Raw genomic sequence first — 16299 nt, forward strand, 5'->3', positions numbered from 1 at the left:
GGACTCACTTTCTAGTTCCCAATCAGGCCACTCTCAGTTTCCCAAACATAATGAGTTTCTCCAGTCCCTCAAGGGAAGGGAACCAGAGAGGCAGAAGGTACAGCAAGTGATTGGTAGAGGGGGCGTCTTGGACACGCCCTCACCACACTGTACCATCCATAGAGGTGTCAGGGGAGCCCCTGTGACACAGGGCCCAGGACCTAGGGGGTGCTGGCCCCTTTACAGACAGGGAATGTTTGAACTGGCCAAAAAGCTGGGAGAGCAAGTGGAGACTTTGCTGTCTCTCTCCCAGATCCCTGTGTCCCCAGTGGAGGCCCAGGTTACAGCCACCCGCTTGGGTGGTGTGAATCTACAGTGTGATCCACACAAGACCTTGTTCTCACAGCAGAAAAGACCAACAGGTTTGTGTTTAAAGCTGGATCACTTGTTTTTAAAATGCTCACAACAAAAGAAGCTTTGATTTTATTGATCCTGTTTTGCACCACTTGAAAGGAATTGGAAGCCGCCTTGGTGTGTCACACCGCGGTGGGCAGGGGAAGGCTGGGAGGGAGAGACTATGCTGGGGTTCCAGGTTCTTCTAAGATGGCAAAGGAGAGACAGCCCCGCACTGCACATGTGCCCGGGACAGCTGAGGTGGGCACTGCCAGAGCCCCGGGTTTCCCCCTTGGGCTTGGAGTGGAAGGGCGGACAGGAACGTAAAGTGCGGCGACAGGGCGCTGGTGCTGGCAGAGCTGCCTGGGGGCTGAGGGGAGCTCCACCTTCTTACCTTGCTACACTGTCTTCTAGAAAAGAGGACAAAACAGCCTAGTGAGCTGTAAGCTGTGAAAGGCTGTCTTATTTTAAAAAATTGTAAAAATGATATGTGCTCATTATTGGGGGAAAAAACAGAAGTGTACACATTAAAAAGTGGATTATCCCGTTCTCCAAGAGTAAGCATTGCTAAAATTTTAATACTCCTCCGTTTTTTTCTATTCATATACAGAAGTAAGCTTTTCCCCTCCCTCATCCCTTCTTTCCCTCACTTCCTTTTTCCCTTCTCTCGCCCTTTCCATCCTTCCCTTTTTTTCTCTCTCTTTTACAAAAAATGGAATCAGACTATTGAATTTTCAGTTTTCCTTTTTTTTTTCCTTTAGCCAGACTTTATTGTTTGAATATTTGAAATCATTATTCTATACACAAATTTTAATTTCTTACAAAGCTCTATATTCCATATCACTAGGTCACTTCACTCTCCATTTTATGCCACATTTCCATCAAGAACTGTTTCCCCAGATCACAATCTGCCTGATTGTGTGTTGTTGTCCCATTGCTAAGTTGTGTCCAACTCTTTGCAATGCCGTGAACTGCAGCCTGCCAGGCTCCTCTATCCATGAGATTTCCCAAGCAAGAATACTGGAGTGGGTTGCCATTTCCTTCTCCATCAGTTTTCCTTTTTTGCACTGTGATTTCCTCTGACTGCACAGGTATTCAAAAGGTATGTGTTGAAAGAAGTGAGATTCCTCACACCACTTTTTTTTTTTAACTGAATAGCTCTTGAAAACTTACTTCTTACCAGCACATGAAAAATCTGATTCATTCATTCTGATGACTACATGTAACAGTTACATGAATGTGCCAAAATGTATTGATATTAACTGGTTCTCTATTGATGGGCTCTTCTTTTTACTATTATAAATAATACTGCAGTGAATATCCTTGCACACGTTTTTGCACACTTACACAACCTTTTTTATAGGATAGATTTCTGGAAATGGAACAGAGTAAGTGCACACCTGTTTACAGGTGTGACGGCCAGCACCAAACCATCTTCTAGAATTGTACCAGTTTATGTGTCGGTGTCTTCTCTCACCACCCTCCTGTCCCCACAGGATGAATCAGGCACCGACCGTGGGCTTTGAGCAGGATGTCGGCAGCCGAACCACGCACCATTTCATGTACCCCGAGAGTGCCAAGAACCTGCCCGCCAACGTCAGCTTCGTGCTGGTGCCCTTCAAGGCCCTGGACCTCCTGTGGATCGCCAGCGCCCTGTCCACCGGGCAGATCCGATTGTGAGCCACTGCCGCTGCAAGTGGGGCACGGGGGCCGCCCCGCCTTGGGAGGAACTGTCTGGGCGCCAGACCTTAGAATGCCTCTCACTGACTGTTTTGGCCAAGAGAGGCTGGTGAGGAGAGAAGCAGCAGTAGGGAGGGCGCCAAACAGTGGTTGGCTGAGGCCACAGCTTGTTTTGGGCCACTCCCTGCATGGTAGCAGCCAGCCTACTGGTGTTCAGAGGTGAAGGACACCTCTCCAGGCCCCCTTTGCAGGATGTGGCCCCTGTCTGTTAGCTCTGCTTTAACAGCTTTATTGAGATATGATTCACATGCCATACAGTTCACACATTTAAAGTGCAGTTCAGTGGCTTTTAGTATATGCACAGGGTTTAGGGTTATGTAACCATCACAAGTAATTTTAGAACACATGCATATTGCAAAGATGAAGATAATCTAAAGATACCCCTGTACCCCTTACTCATCACCCCCACTCCCTCCACCCCTAGCCCTAGGCAACCACTAAGCTACTCTGTCTCACCGTGGTTTTTGTGTGTGCACATGTGTGTGTAAAAATGTGTATGTGTAACATAAAATACTGTTTTAACCACACAGTTCATGAGCATTAAGTGTATTCACATTGCTGTACAAATCTCACCACAGCCCATCTCCAGAACTTTTTCATCATCTCAGATGAAAACTCTGCCATTAAATGGCAGCTCCCCATTCCCTCCTCCCTCCAGCCCCTGATAACCATGGTTCTGTCTCTGTGATTTGACTGTTCTAGGTACTTCATACACGTGGAATCATACAGTGTTTGTCCTTTGCCTCTGGCTTATTTCAGTAGCATCGTGTTTTCAGGGTTCATCTGTCTTATAGCCTGTGTTAGGGTTTTATCCCCTTTAAAGGGTGCATAGTATTCTGGTGTATGGATATATCATATTTACCTATTCATCTGTCCATTGGACAATTGGATTACTTCCACCTATGCCTATTTTCACCGCGTATTTTTTTAAACACAGAAGTTGCAGTTTTCTGAGTTTAGCTTATGTTTGGGAGTCCAAAGGGCTAAAATAAGTGCTGTAGAGTTTAAGTTCCATGGATACTCAGAAATGGGAGCATAGGTTACAGGCACCACGGCTAATAGGGAAGGAGGGATTTGTGCCTAATATGAGGACAGTAGCGTCAGGGCTGCTGTGGGCAGAGGTTAAGAGCACAGACATGCTGGGTGTGAGAAGATGGGCTAACCCAAGTGGAAACTTCACAGCAGAGAGTCATGGGAAGAAAAGTTGGGGCTGGGTTATGAAACGCCCCCATGCTTGTCTAAACCATCCTTATTTTATCTTGGAGAACATAGGGACCCATTGAAGGTTTCTGGACAAGGAGCTGCAGTGATATGCAGTGGGAGAGCAGTCTGGAAGCAGGGTAGCCTGTCATGAGGCCATCATCACTTGGGCCTCAGCGGGAGGAAAGGCATCCCTGGGTGCATGGAGCCAGCTCAGTGTTATTTTCTTTCTGCTTGCAGCACCTATGCCCCAGTGAAGTCCTTCCTTCGAGTGGACAAAGAGAAGGTAAGCTTCCTCCTCCCCACCTCAGTGGAAGTCGTGCAGACCTGAGTCACGCTGTCCCTGGTCCTGTGGCTCAGGTATCCCCCAGTACCCTTCCAGAACCCTCAAGAGTCCCCATCTGCTGGTATACCTGACTCCCCTCCCCCCGCCCCCCCACACAGGCTGCAGGAACTACTGGCTACTGGCACATGTGGAGGAACTGGTCAGAGCTTGGCCTGAGATTTCAGGCCCCAGAAGCCCTCATGTGCTCATTACATTTTCTCCTCCTAGGTCCAGATCTACAACCCAGCCTTCTTCAAGTACATCCATGACAGGTGGACAGAGCATCATGGGCGGTACCCTTCCACTGGGATGCTGGTACTCTTCTTTGCCCTGCATGTGTGTGATGAGGTGGGTAGCCTATTCTGGGGATAAAACAGTAGGACCCAAGGGACAGAGGGAACCAGCCTTTGTCAGGGCTTAGCCGTGCATCAAGAGGAATGTGTTTTTGTAGGAAGGAACTAAGTGGCTTCCATTCCCCCTATTTCTAGGCTGCAAGGTATAGGTCTGCATTTCGCAAACTTACTGTGTTCATGATTTTACCATATCTGATATCAGTTCATTGAAAGGTTAAATTTATTGAAAAAGGAAATTGAATACCATAATTGATATTACTTGCCATAAAGAAAGAATAACCATAACTTAAGTGGAACAGTGTTGTAGTTGTTTGAGCAGAATGGGGTCTCCCACAGCTGTGGGCCCCAGGCTTACTCTGTTAAAAATGGAGATTAGTCATTCAAGGAGCCCATCTCTGGGCTCTGTCTGCTGCTCTGCCATGGATAGCAGTGCTCATGCCCAGCACACCCTTTTGCCAGTAAACTATTCAGTGTATGATATTGCGTACCTGACCAGCTTTCAATAAAATACACCATTAAGGGGGAAAAAAATGTTAGCAAGGGTTGGTGAGTTGTCACAGGCTGGCTCCATACTCAGGCATTCTTGATGTCATCAGAAGGTGGCTGGAAGGAGAACCGGAAGGGAACAGCCCTCTCCCTCTGGAACAGTGTCCTCTGGAACAGCGTCAGGGTTGGATGTCCCGGGTCTTCCAGGCGCGTGAAGCGCGCCGGGAGCGGATGAGCCGCCTCCTGCTCGGGTAGGGGCGCCGCGGCCCCTTTCTCGTCCCCTCCTACAACCCAGGGCTCTGCCGCGGCCTCTGCTCCCGGGTCCCCGACGTGGAGTGACCCGCGCCGCCCTCCCCCGCAGGTGAACGTGTACGGCTTCGGGGCCGACAGCCGGGGCAACTGGCACCACTACTGGGAGAATAACCGGTACGCGGGCGAGTTCCGGAAGACGGGCGTGCACGACGCCGACTTCGAGGCGCACATCATCGACATGCTGGCTAAGGCCAGCAAGATCGAGGTCTACAGAGGGAACTGAGCCCGGACGCGCTGCGACTCTTCGGCCCCGCCGCGCGGCTCCCGCCGGGACTCTGGGTCGGCCCGGGGGCGGTGACCTAAGCGTGGCGCGGCGCCCTCCGGGGCGTCAGCGGGCGTTCGGAGCGCCGCCGCCGCGGCCTGGACCAATCACTTTGCAGCTCAGCGAGCGCCGGCGTCCTCGGCCAGCGAGGAGACTCCCCCGGCCGAGCAGCAATCAGCGCCGCCGGCGGGCGGGGCCTCCAGCCAATCATGCAACTCAAGGAGGACTTCCGGCGCCGGGACCCCTCTCAGCCAATCGATGGCCTTCGGGGGCGGGCCGGCGGCCGATTAATTTCCCACTCCACTATGCTTTTGGGTAGGATTTTATTTCACGCTTTCTAAGGAGTAGGAGTTCCTTCCGGCTTCGAGAAGTATGCTCTCCGCAGGTTCGGCAAGAGGCGTCTCAGTCACTTTCCGGCCTAACCTCGCTGGGGGCGCCGAGAAGGAAACGGTGGGGAAAGCGAGGGACAGCGGTGGCTCGCTCCCTCCTTCCCGGGAGTGCTCCGTGACCGCGGGGCGGGCGGGAGGGCGATCGGGCAGCCTTTCGGGTGGGCGGGGAGCGGGGCGGTCAGGTGGTTTGCAGGGAGCGCTCTTTACCCCAGGGGGAAAGTTAGAGCCCTCCCAGACCGCCCCGGACCGCCTAGAGAACTAGATCCACATTTCTTTGATCGGTCAGGCGTAGATAGGTGAGTGCAAACCCACCAAAGAAATGCGGTGAGAATCTGGAGGGCACGTGGGTCCTCTCCTGCCTCCTCCCCTCCCGCCCTTGGCCCCCTTGTGGAATGGCCTTTCTGACCGTGGCATTTAGTGTCTCACCAGAAAACTAGGATTGTGTGCACCCCTTCCTAGGCGGGCGAAGTTCGCCTAGGGCGCAACTCTGAAACACAGGTGTAAGAAATAGGACAGGAGACTGGAAACCCCGTCACATCAGATGTCAGGTGCTTCTCACTCCATGTGCCCTCGGCCCCTATTGTTTGCTCACGACCTCCTCAGTGTCTCTCCCGAGGCCCTGGGTCTCCTCACCAAGGCACTTGTTGCTCTGGGAGGATTGCCCTGTGATTAGGACAGTGCAGCTCCCCGCCCTTACCCCTTTGGGTGCCTCTAGGGAGAGGGAGCAGCACGTAGGACAGAAGGCTGGAGATGAGACCAGCTGTCTGGTTCTTCACCCGTCACCCCCCAAAGGGGGAGGAAACCTCTTGCTCCGGGTTGGAATTTGCTTTAGGCTTATGATTTAGCTACCCTGAAATTATCATGGGTGGCTGACCAACAAAGATGCTTTTCAGATACTGAGCTGGCCATGCAAATAGCTGGGGAGGAGTGGACTTGCCCCTTGCATGCCTCCTCCCCTGCCCACATATCCCCTTCCCTGTGCTCACCTTGCACCTTTTCCCTCTGACCCTCTTTCCATTTCCAGCTCTAGAAGGGCTGCAAAGCTAACAACCAGAGGTTACAGCTGGAAGCTACTTGCATGACTGAACCCAGCTTAAGTTCCTAGAGGAAGCTGCTGAAGGTATTCCTCACGCTTGAAGGTTGGGGGAAAAGGGCTTCTGTGAAGCTTCCAAACCACTAAAAGGATCCCCCTTCCCAACAGTGACTTAAAAAACAGTAAGCAAACAAACATAAAAACCACCCTCTCTTAGTGAGTTGATACCACTCGGCAGCCTCCTGGTCGTTGGTATAGTTCCTGCAGCTGGCTGAGGGAACAGGAGCCAGCAGAGGAGTATGTTAGAGGCTTAGTGGGGGGCAGTGGGCCCCGCTAAAAGTTAATATATTGAGAACTTAGCTTGAGTCTGTCCCTTCCCAATTCCAAAAGTAGGAGGAGTGAAGAATGGGGGTGGGTTAGTGAGGCCTTTAGTGGAACACCTCTTTCACCACCTCAGCCCCATCATTTTAGAAAGTCAAGACCAGTTATTCTTGCCAGTCTCATCTCAGTGCTTCCTAAAGAGGCTCTTGAGTGTTTAAGAGATGAAAAAAATGCAATTATGCCAAACAGTATTGAGCAGAATAATTTATTTCTTTTGTCGTTGTTGTTCCTTTTTCTTCTTTTGTTTGGGTTTTGTTTTGTTTAGAACATTAATAAATCCCATTCTGGAAGAGGTAGGTCCCAGCACCCAGCCCAGATCTTCTTTTCTACAATAGTTATTTAAGCAAATGTTTTTTATTTTCTTCCCTTTCTCTTTCTGAATTAAAAATAAGAAACTGTATATTCACTTGTTCGTTTTGAAATGTGTTTGATGGTGGGAAGAAGGTCAATGGGAAGCTGTGACCAAGTAATGGTGAAGACTGTTGGGGGCATTGCTGGAAGTGGGGAAGGGACAACTCCCAGACACCCATCCCTTATACATGAAGCCTCCCAGCCACCAGCTGTGCCCTCTGGGAGGGTGGCCTTCACCACTGTCTGCTGTGTGGGCCCAGTGCAGCATGCAGACCCCACAGTCACCTGGATGGGGCTTTCCCTGCTGTTTCTGGGTTCTGTGCAACTTCCCATGATGCCCTAGGTGTGAGTTGGCAGGGAATTGGCAGAATGGTTGGAGCTGGTGCCACAGGCGCCCGAGGTAGCTGTGCCGTTTCCTTAGGCGGTCTGGATCTACTGACCGTAACTCCCATCACGGGCTGGAATGCCCCTGAACGTATAGCTCTGCCGTCCGGTGGATGAGAGAGCTCACACCAGCTCTCTTCAGAGTCTGTGCTCAGCTTGGCGTCCTGCTGTCCAGTTTCTCCCAGTGCCCAAGAGCGAGCTGAGTGACTTTTCAAATGGAAGATACTTTTTGTTGGAGGAGGGCATCACTTTTTGGAAGTGGTGGAGGGTTTGTTCTAAAACTGTAGGTCTCTGGGCTGTAGTTCTCCTATTTGGGGTTGCCAGAGCCTCCATATGACAGTTCTCTGCCACAGACACTCCCCAGTAGCACGTACCTGAGTCATAAGGCCCAGTGTCCAGACGATAGGCACATAGCCAGGACTGCCAAGATCTGTTTCTTGTCTGGGCCCCACTCAGAGCCACTGTCTTATGGGTCACTGTCCTTAGTGGGAGCAGCACTCCAGATATTGTACATATTACCTCCAGGATTGAGCCTCACAAATTATGTCTTTTTATTTTTTAATGTTGGCCACGGATTCCATTGCTTTGATTCAACAAAGACACCATATCAGGAATCACAAGTTAGTACTATTGCAATAAACTACTGTCATTCTCCATGATTCAGATGGCGAGTGAATGGGATGAGGAAGAAGTCACCTATCCTTCCATAACTCAAGTTGGATGGCAGCACCAGTCTCTGCAAACCCTGCTGGAATGTGGTATTGAGTCTGACTACCATGTTGGAGGTAGTTCCAGGGACATCTATTAGGCCCTACCCCCATGCATCTGGTTGCCAGTACAGTGATTTTGCCAGGTAGTAAATATCTCTCTTTCCTTTTCGAACTAAGGAAATTACCTTAAGATGAATCTAGTCTCATTGGACCCACCATTAAATGGACTTGAACCAGAGCTCCATCTGTCGTCGACCATAATAAGCTCCAACTCTCATAATAAAGTGGACTGCTTTGGCATTCTGGTCTCAAAGCTAGTGTGTGGTGACTCCTGGAAGTCTGGGTATTTCCCTTCTCCAGTGCACTGTCACTCCAGAAGCAGGTTCTCCTGGAAAAGCAACAGCTACACAAACGACCCTAAGATCTGCTTGGAAAGAGCTCCAGGTGTGTGGCCTGATTAGGTCTGGGAACTGAGTAAAAAGCCAAAAATTCCCCTCACTGCGACTCAGGTTTTTTCCCACTATTAGAATTTTCTCTCCTGTGCACATCAAGCAATACTTTAGTAGGCTCCCCAGCATCTGTTTATTTCTGGGGACCTTAATGGTCAATTAACTATTGTTCCAAATCCTTAGAGGTGAGAACTCTAGTTGCCAAACTGGATTATTGTGGTAAATGTGCCTCCCTGTCTCAGGTCAGGAGGCATGGCTTTCTAGTCTTTGTTAGGCTGGGATCCCATTATTCACTGACCCTCAAATGACAGCCACCAGAGTTCTTTAAAGATGGTGCCCCAATCACTAATCAGTTCAGTTCAGTCACTCAGTCGTGTCCGACTCTGTGACCACATGAATTGCAGCACGCCAGGCCTCCCTGTCCATCACCAACTCCCGGAGTTCATCCAAGCCCATGTCCATCAAGTCGGTGATGCCATCCAGCCATCTCATCCTCTGTCATCCCCTTCTCCTCCTGCCCCTAATCTGTCCCGGCATCAGAGTCTTTTCCAATGAGTCAACTCTTTGCATGAGGTGGCCAAAGTATTGGAGTTTCAGCTTTAGCATCAGTCTTAGTGAACACCCAGGACTGATCTCCTTTAGAATGGACTGGATGGATCTCCTTGCAGTCCAAGGGACTCTCAAGAGTCTTCTCCAACACCACAGTTCAAAAGCATCAATTCTTTGGCGCTCAGCTTTCCTCACAGTCCAACTTTCACATCCATACACTACCACTGGAAAAACCATAGCCTTGACTAGACGGACCTTTGTTGGCAAAGTAATGTCTCTGCTTTTCAATATGTTATCTAGGTTGTTCATAACTTTCCTTCCAAGGAGTAAGCGTCTTTTAATTTCATGGTTGCAATCACTATCTGCAGTGATTTTGGAGCCCAAAAAAATCAAGTCTGACACTGTTTCCACTGTTTCCCCATCTATTTCCCATGAAGTGATGGGACCAGATGCCATGATCTTCGTTTTCTGAATGTTGAGCTTTAAGCCAACTTTTTCACTCTCCTCTTTCACTATCATCAAGAGGCTTTTGAGTTCCTCTTCACTTTCTGCCATAAGGGTGGTGTCATCTGCATATCTGAGGTTATTGATATTTCTGCTGGCAATCTTGATTCCAGCTTGTGCTTCTTCCAGCCCAGTGTTTCTCATGATGTAATCTGCATATAAGTTAAATAAGCAGGGTGACAATATACAGCCTTGACGTACTCCTTTTCCTATTTGGAACCAGTCTGTTGTTCCATGTCCAGTTCTAACTGTTGCTTCCTGACCTGCATATAGGTTTCTCAAGAGGAAGGTCAGGTGGTCTGGTATTCCCATCTCTTTCAGAATTTTCCACAGTTTCTTGTGATCCACACAGTCACAGGCTTTGGCATAGTCAATAAAGCAGAAATACATGTTTTTCTGGAACTCTCTTCTTTTTTCGGTGATCCAGCGGATGTTGGCATCTGATCTCTTGTTCCTCTGCCTTTTCTAAAACCAGCTTGAACATCTGGAAGTTCATGATTCACATATTGCTGAAGCCTGGCTTGGAGAATTTTGAGAATTACTCTGCTAGCGTGTGAGACGAGTACAATTGTGCAGTAGTTTGAGCACTCTTTGGCATTGCCTTTCTTTGGGATTGGAATGAAAACTGACCTTTTCCAGTCCTGTGGCCACTGCTGAGTTTTTCAAATTTGCTGATACATTTTAAAAAAATTTTATTAAGATATAGTTGATTTATAGTGTTGTGCTCTTAACTATAGCTCCCGTGCTGTACGTTATATCCCTAGAGCTTATTTATCCTAAACTGGAAGTTTGTACCTTTTGACTGCCTTTACCCATTCCCCCTCCTATTTGGCAAGCACCAGTCTGCTCTCTGTTTCTACGAGAGCAGTGTTGTTAGATTCTGCATGAAAGTAAGATCACATGATATTTGTCTTTCTCCATCGAACTTATTTCACTAGCATAACGCCCTGTTGTCACAAAAGACAGGATTTCCTTTTTTTTTTTTAATGGCTGAATAATAGTCTGTTATATATATATATTCACATTTTCTTTACCCATTCCTCTGTCAATGGACATTTAGGTTGTTTCCATGTCTTTGCTATTGTAAATAATGCTGCAGTGAATATGGGAGTGCAGATGTCTCTTTGAGAGGGTAATATTCCCTTGGATGAGTACCCAGAAGTGAAATTGTTGAATCATATGGTAGTTCTGTTCCCAAGAGTGAAGCTAGATCCTATCTCACACCCCTCACGGAAATTAACTCCAAATGGATTCGACTTAAATGTAAAACATGAAACCAAAATATATAAAGAACTCATATAACACAATAGCCAAAAAAAAAAAAAAATCTGATTAAAAAAATGGGCATATGTGAAGAGACATTTCTCCAGAGAAGACATACAGATGGCCGACAGGTCCATGAAGAGATGAGCAACATCCTTAATCCTCAGGGAATTGAACATCAAAGCCATAATGAGATATCACCACACTACTTTTAAACGACTTGTCAAAGAGACAAGGGATAACAATCACTGGTGAGGATGTGGAACAAAGGGAACCCTTGTGCACTGTTGGTGAGAATGTAAATTAGTGCAGCCACTATGGGAAACAGTATAGAGGTTCCTTAGTGACTTAAGATGGACACTCACGTAGTCACCCTCAGGCTGTGCAAGCAATCCAGAGGCCTTTCTGCTCCATCTTCCTTGCCAACCCCCATCCTTCCCCTAAAGGTGACCACTACCCTGATACTTACTTGCCTCCTAAGAAATCTGTATGCAGGTCAAGAAGCAGCAGTCAGAACTGGACATGGAACAACAGACTGGTTCCAAATCGGGAAAGGAGTATGTCAAGGCTGTATATTGTCACCTTGCTTATTTAATTTATATGCAGAGTACATCATGTGAAATGCCAGGCTGGATGAAGCATAGCTGGAATCAAGATTGCCGAGAGAAATATCAATAACCTCAGATATGCAGATGACACCACCCTTATTGCAGAAAGTGAAGAAGAACTAAAGATCCTCTTGATGAAAGTGAAAGAGGAGAGTGAAAAAGTTGGCTTAAAACTCAACATTCAGAAAACGAAGATCATGGCATCCGGTCCCATCACTTTATGGGAAATAGATGGGGAAACAATGGAAACAGCGAGAGACTTTATTATGGGGGGCTCCAAAATCACTGTGGATGGTAACTGCTGCCATGAAATTAAAAGACACTTGCTCCTTGGAAGAAAAGCTATGACCAACCTAGATAGCTTATTAAAAAGCAGACATTACTTTGCTGACAAAGGTCTGTCTAGTTAAAGCTATGGTTTTTCTAGTAGTCATGTATGGATGTGAGAGTTGGACTGTGAGGAAAGCTGAGGGCCGAAGGATTGATGCTTTTGAACTGTGGTGTTGGAGAAGACTCTTGAGAGTCACTTGGACTGCAAGGAGATCCAACCAGTCCTTCCTAAAGGAAATCAGTCCTGAGTATTCATCAAAAGGACTGTTGCTGAAGCTTCAATACTTTGACTATCCGATGTGAAAAACTGATTTCTTAGGAAAGGCCCTGTTGCTGGGAAAGATTGAAGGTGGAAGGAGAAGGGGACAACAGAGGATGAGATGGTTGGATGGCATCACTGACTCAATGGCCATGAGTTTGAGCAAGCTCCGGGAGTTGGTGATGGATGGAGAAGCCTGGCATGCTGCAGTCCATGGGGTTGCAAAGAGTGAGACACAGCTGAGCAACTGAACTGATGGACTGACCCTGATACTCAGTTCTCTTTCATCAGTCCGATTGCCTAGACCCAGGTCCGTATGGAAATTCAGTTTATAACAGAGATGACCTCTCAAGTCACTTGGGAAAAGATGGATGTTGCGATAAATGTTATTGAAATAACTAGATAACCATCTGGAAAAAGATAAAATTAGATCCATAGCCTAAACTACCAAAATACCAAAAGAGAGATAAATGTAAAAAATAAAACAATAAAAGTAGTTGTTCATTGATGTAGTCAAACAGAATACATTGGCTTTGTAGCTGATTTTTGGACTGGGATTTTTTTTCACGGTCTATGTAGTTCCCCGTATTGCTAAAAATTGGGAGTTTTTTCATTCCTTTTTGTGAGTTCCAAACATTTTGTTAAATTTCCTCTTCTGATGTAACAGCTTCCATTTTATTTGTCCATATGAGTTTATACCTTTTTCCTCCCCTATAATTTCAGTAAGCTCGTGGAAAGGAAAGTTAGCTAAGTGTGATATTTAATTGCATACTTAGCAGATACCCTTTTCTTCCTCAGTTTTCCTGTCTCCACAGAGCTGATTTTTTTCTGATTTTTTTAACACCTCTCTGTCACGATGGAGGCTTTTTAAATAATTGGGAATTGTTCTCTCTTCTAAAATAATGGATTAAGAAGCTGCTTGGGAATTTTGTGTACCTGGATGGAACATACCTGCTCTCTGGGTTGACATTAGGGTGCCTGGACAGGGAACCAGCTTTTCCAAGGCAGGGAGGGATGGTAAGGATAAGCTAGGCTGTGCTGCAACGACAAATACCTTTCCAGCTGGCACTGGCTTAAAACAACAAAGTTTATTTCTCACAAGCTGTGTTTCCATCAGGGGCTGTGTTCCTCAGAGCACTCAGGACCCAGGCAGACAGTGGCACCATCTAGGGGTGGGTCTGTTGTTTCAGGGGCAGAAAAAAAGAATCTGGTGAGCCACAGGCTGTCTTTGAATGCTTCTGTCAAGAAGTTCACATTTCCTTGATGCCAGAAAAGTCCCATGGCCATGCCTCAATCCATTAAGAATGTGTACTCTAAAGAGAGGCACCATATTTGGGTGAGCAGTAATGCTGTTTGGATACAGAGGGCTCCTTGGAGAGAAACACTTGGAGTAGTTATGGCCTGGCCAGGGGTAGGTGGATACACACTTGGCTGGCACTCTGCTGGATGCCAGGGGAGGGGGCAGGACATGATTAAGTATTTTATTTATCTATCACAGGAACAAACAGCTGGGGACTGCCATTCGGCAGGCAAGGAAATCCTTCCTGTGACATGCTTGGCACAGTAGGAAAACATCATTCCTGGCTTGCGGAGGGGAAGGGTGAAACCCTAAAACATTTTTAAAAATCAAATTTTTCCTTCCTGAGCGTGAGTTAGAAATCAATGGTCCTTCTCACTACCCTTCCAGAAAAATCTCAGCTTCTGCAGTGAGTCTATGTCTGTGTGATAACTAACGCAAAAATGCAAAAAAGATGCCCCTTCCCCTTACACTCAGTGAACTGTGTGTATCAGGGCCAGCCCGTTCCCCAAGAATATAGAAACAATACCTTTCATCCAACAGCTGGTTTTTGTTTTTGAGAAGACTACAGGCTCTTTCCGGTAATACAGCTTCTTTCTAGGGAGAAGGCTTAAAGTAAAAAGAACATACAGTGAGTGTCCACATTCCGAGGGATCTGCGTTCAGTTCTTCTTTTGCTATAAGGTAACTTTGCCTTTTCTTTCTATACACTTACAACTATTCTAAAAAAAATCAAGTCTATTTTTAAAAAATACTTTTTTTCAATGGAAGGAGTCGGGGGAAAGTGTCAAGAGTTAACCAATCAGCAACATCCAGGAATAGTCTTACTGTGTGAATCTATTGAAATTTGGCTGTGTTCTTATTTCAGGACAGGGTCCAAGTCCTCCTCCCTGCCTCCAGGGCCTGCATCTTGATGGAAGTCTGCATCCAGCGGGCAGGCAGGTGAAGCTCCTGTCCAGCACCATCCGAGCAGTGATGCTGCCTTGGGTTCCGATCTCGTGTGCAGCGTTGCCTGGTCCTCGGCTCCATGGCACCTGCTGGCTGGCAGCTGCTCTGCCCCAGATGGGAGCACAGCAAGCTCTGGCTTCAGCCCTGCTTAGCACACTGCATTTCTCCCGGTTGTTGATCCACAGAAGTATTCACCTCGTTTTTGGGGGTCAGGTAGTATGTTCTCTGGCTCTTCCTTTTCTGTATCGCTGCTGTGTTTCTGGGTCCACGTGGATGTCACCTAACTGGAACGCTGGCTCCGCACCAGGCCTCTTCTCCCTTCTCGTTTCCCTCCGAGCACCCGCACACATCCTCCTCGTCACCCTACCCTGCCTCGTCCGCGGCCTTTCTGGACCCTTGCTGCCCTTCTCACCCAACTTCTCTTATCAGAGCCCCTCCCACATCCGTGGCTCGTGCGCCCCTCATAACCTGCGGTCACTGTCTGCCTGCTTCACTCCCAGGACTCTTTCTCTCACGTCCGGTCTCATTTGGACGCTGTCGCTCGGTCTCAACTCTGACCCACGCACGCACAGCTCTGCCATCCACTCACCCATAGGTAATAGTAATCACTCACAGAAAATCAGGCAGGCAAATCATCTTAAGATGTACAAAAACATGAGTAAGTAATTTATAATACTGAAATGAGGAAAGGTTTTCTGGTGATGACACCAAATCCAGATTTCTTAGAAATGAATGTTAAGACTACCAACGGAGAAGGCAATGGCAAGCCACTCCAGTACTCTTGCCTAGAAAATCCCATGGATGGAGGAGCCTGGTGGGCTGCAGTCCATGGGGTCGCTACAAGTTGGACGCGACTGAGCGACTTCACTTTCACTTTTCACTTTCACTTTTCACTTTCACACAATGAAGAGGGCAATGGCAACCCACTCCAGTGTTCTTGCTTGGAGAATCCAGGGGACGGCAGAGCCTGGTGGGCTGCCGTCTATGGGGTCACACAGAGTCGGACACGACTGAATCGACTTAGCAGCAGCAGCAGCAGCAAGACTACTGAAGTTAAACTTTTGTGTAGTATTAAGAAAAAATGATTTTGTAAAGACAAACTAGGAAAACATCTACCACTCAAGACAGTCTAACTTCCCTAAGGTAGAAAGGTGGCTATAACTCACAGAGGTCAAACAAGCCGGTAACAAAATGGTGAGACAGGAATGGGCAGCACCCCCAAAAGAGGTGCTGGTATCAGTTCAGTTCAGTCGCTCAGTCGTGTCTGACTCTTTGTGACCCCATGAACCGCAGCATGCCAGGCCTCCCTGTCCATCACCAACTCCTGGACTCCACCCAAACCCATGTCCATCGAGTCGGTGATACCATCCAACCATCTCATCCTCTGTCGTCCCCTTATCGTGCCTTCAATCTTTCCCAGCATCAGGGTCTTTTCAAATGAGTCAGCTCTTCACATCAGGTGGCCAAAGTACTGGAGTTTCAGCTTCAACATCAGTCCTTCTAATGAACACCCAGGACTGATCTCCTTTAGGATGGACTGGTTGGATTTCCTTGCAGTCCAAGGGACTCTCAAGAGTCTTCTCCAATACCACAGTTCAAAAGCATCAGGTGCTGGTATAAATACCAATAAACCCAAATATTGCTAAAATTTTAAAAGAAGCAATTATGTAATCTATTTTTGCTGCTCAGACTTGCAATTTTAAAAATTAATATGGAGGGGGATTGGCAAGCAGGTAATAGGTACTTTTGTTATCAATGAAATGACATATTGATAAAAACTTTTCAGCAGGCTACA

The 16299-nt window shown here is 47.5% G+C and overlaps 1 protein-coding gene across 3 annotated transcripts in view; it reads left to right on the plus strand.

Annotated features, from left to right (window-relative positions):
* Positions 1-7253, plus strand: part of ST3GAL2 (ST3 beta-galactoside alpha-2,3-sialyltransferase 2) — a 48324-nt gene extending 41071 nt beyond the window's left edge. For all 3 annotated transcript variants that reach the window (XM_019979301.2, XM_070770307.1, XM_019979302.2), the window contains exons 4-7: positions 1869-2048; positions 3553-3598; positions 3866-3985; positions 4838-7253. In XM_019979301.2, coding sequence (XP_019834860.1) covers positions 1869-2048; positions 3553-3598; positions 3866-3985; positions 4838-5011 — 520 coding nt within the window. In that variant the 3' untranslated portion in view covers positions 5012-7253. The remainder of the gene's footprint in view (positions 1-1868; positions 2049-3552; positions 3599-3865; positions 3986-4837) is intronic.
* The last annotated feature ends 9046 nt before the right edge of the window (positions 7254-16299 follow it).

This window comes from Bos indicus, chromosome 18 (assembly GCF_029378745.1).
Source record: "Bos indicus isolate NIAB-ARS_2022 breed Sahiwal x Tharparkar chromosome 18, NIAB-ARS_B.indTharparkar_mat_pri_1.0, whole genome shotgun sequence".
NCBI classification, from domain to species: domain Eukaryota; kingdom Metazoa; phylum Chordata; class Mammalia; order Artiodactyla; family Bovidae; genus Bos; species Bos indicus.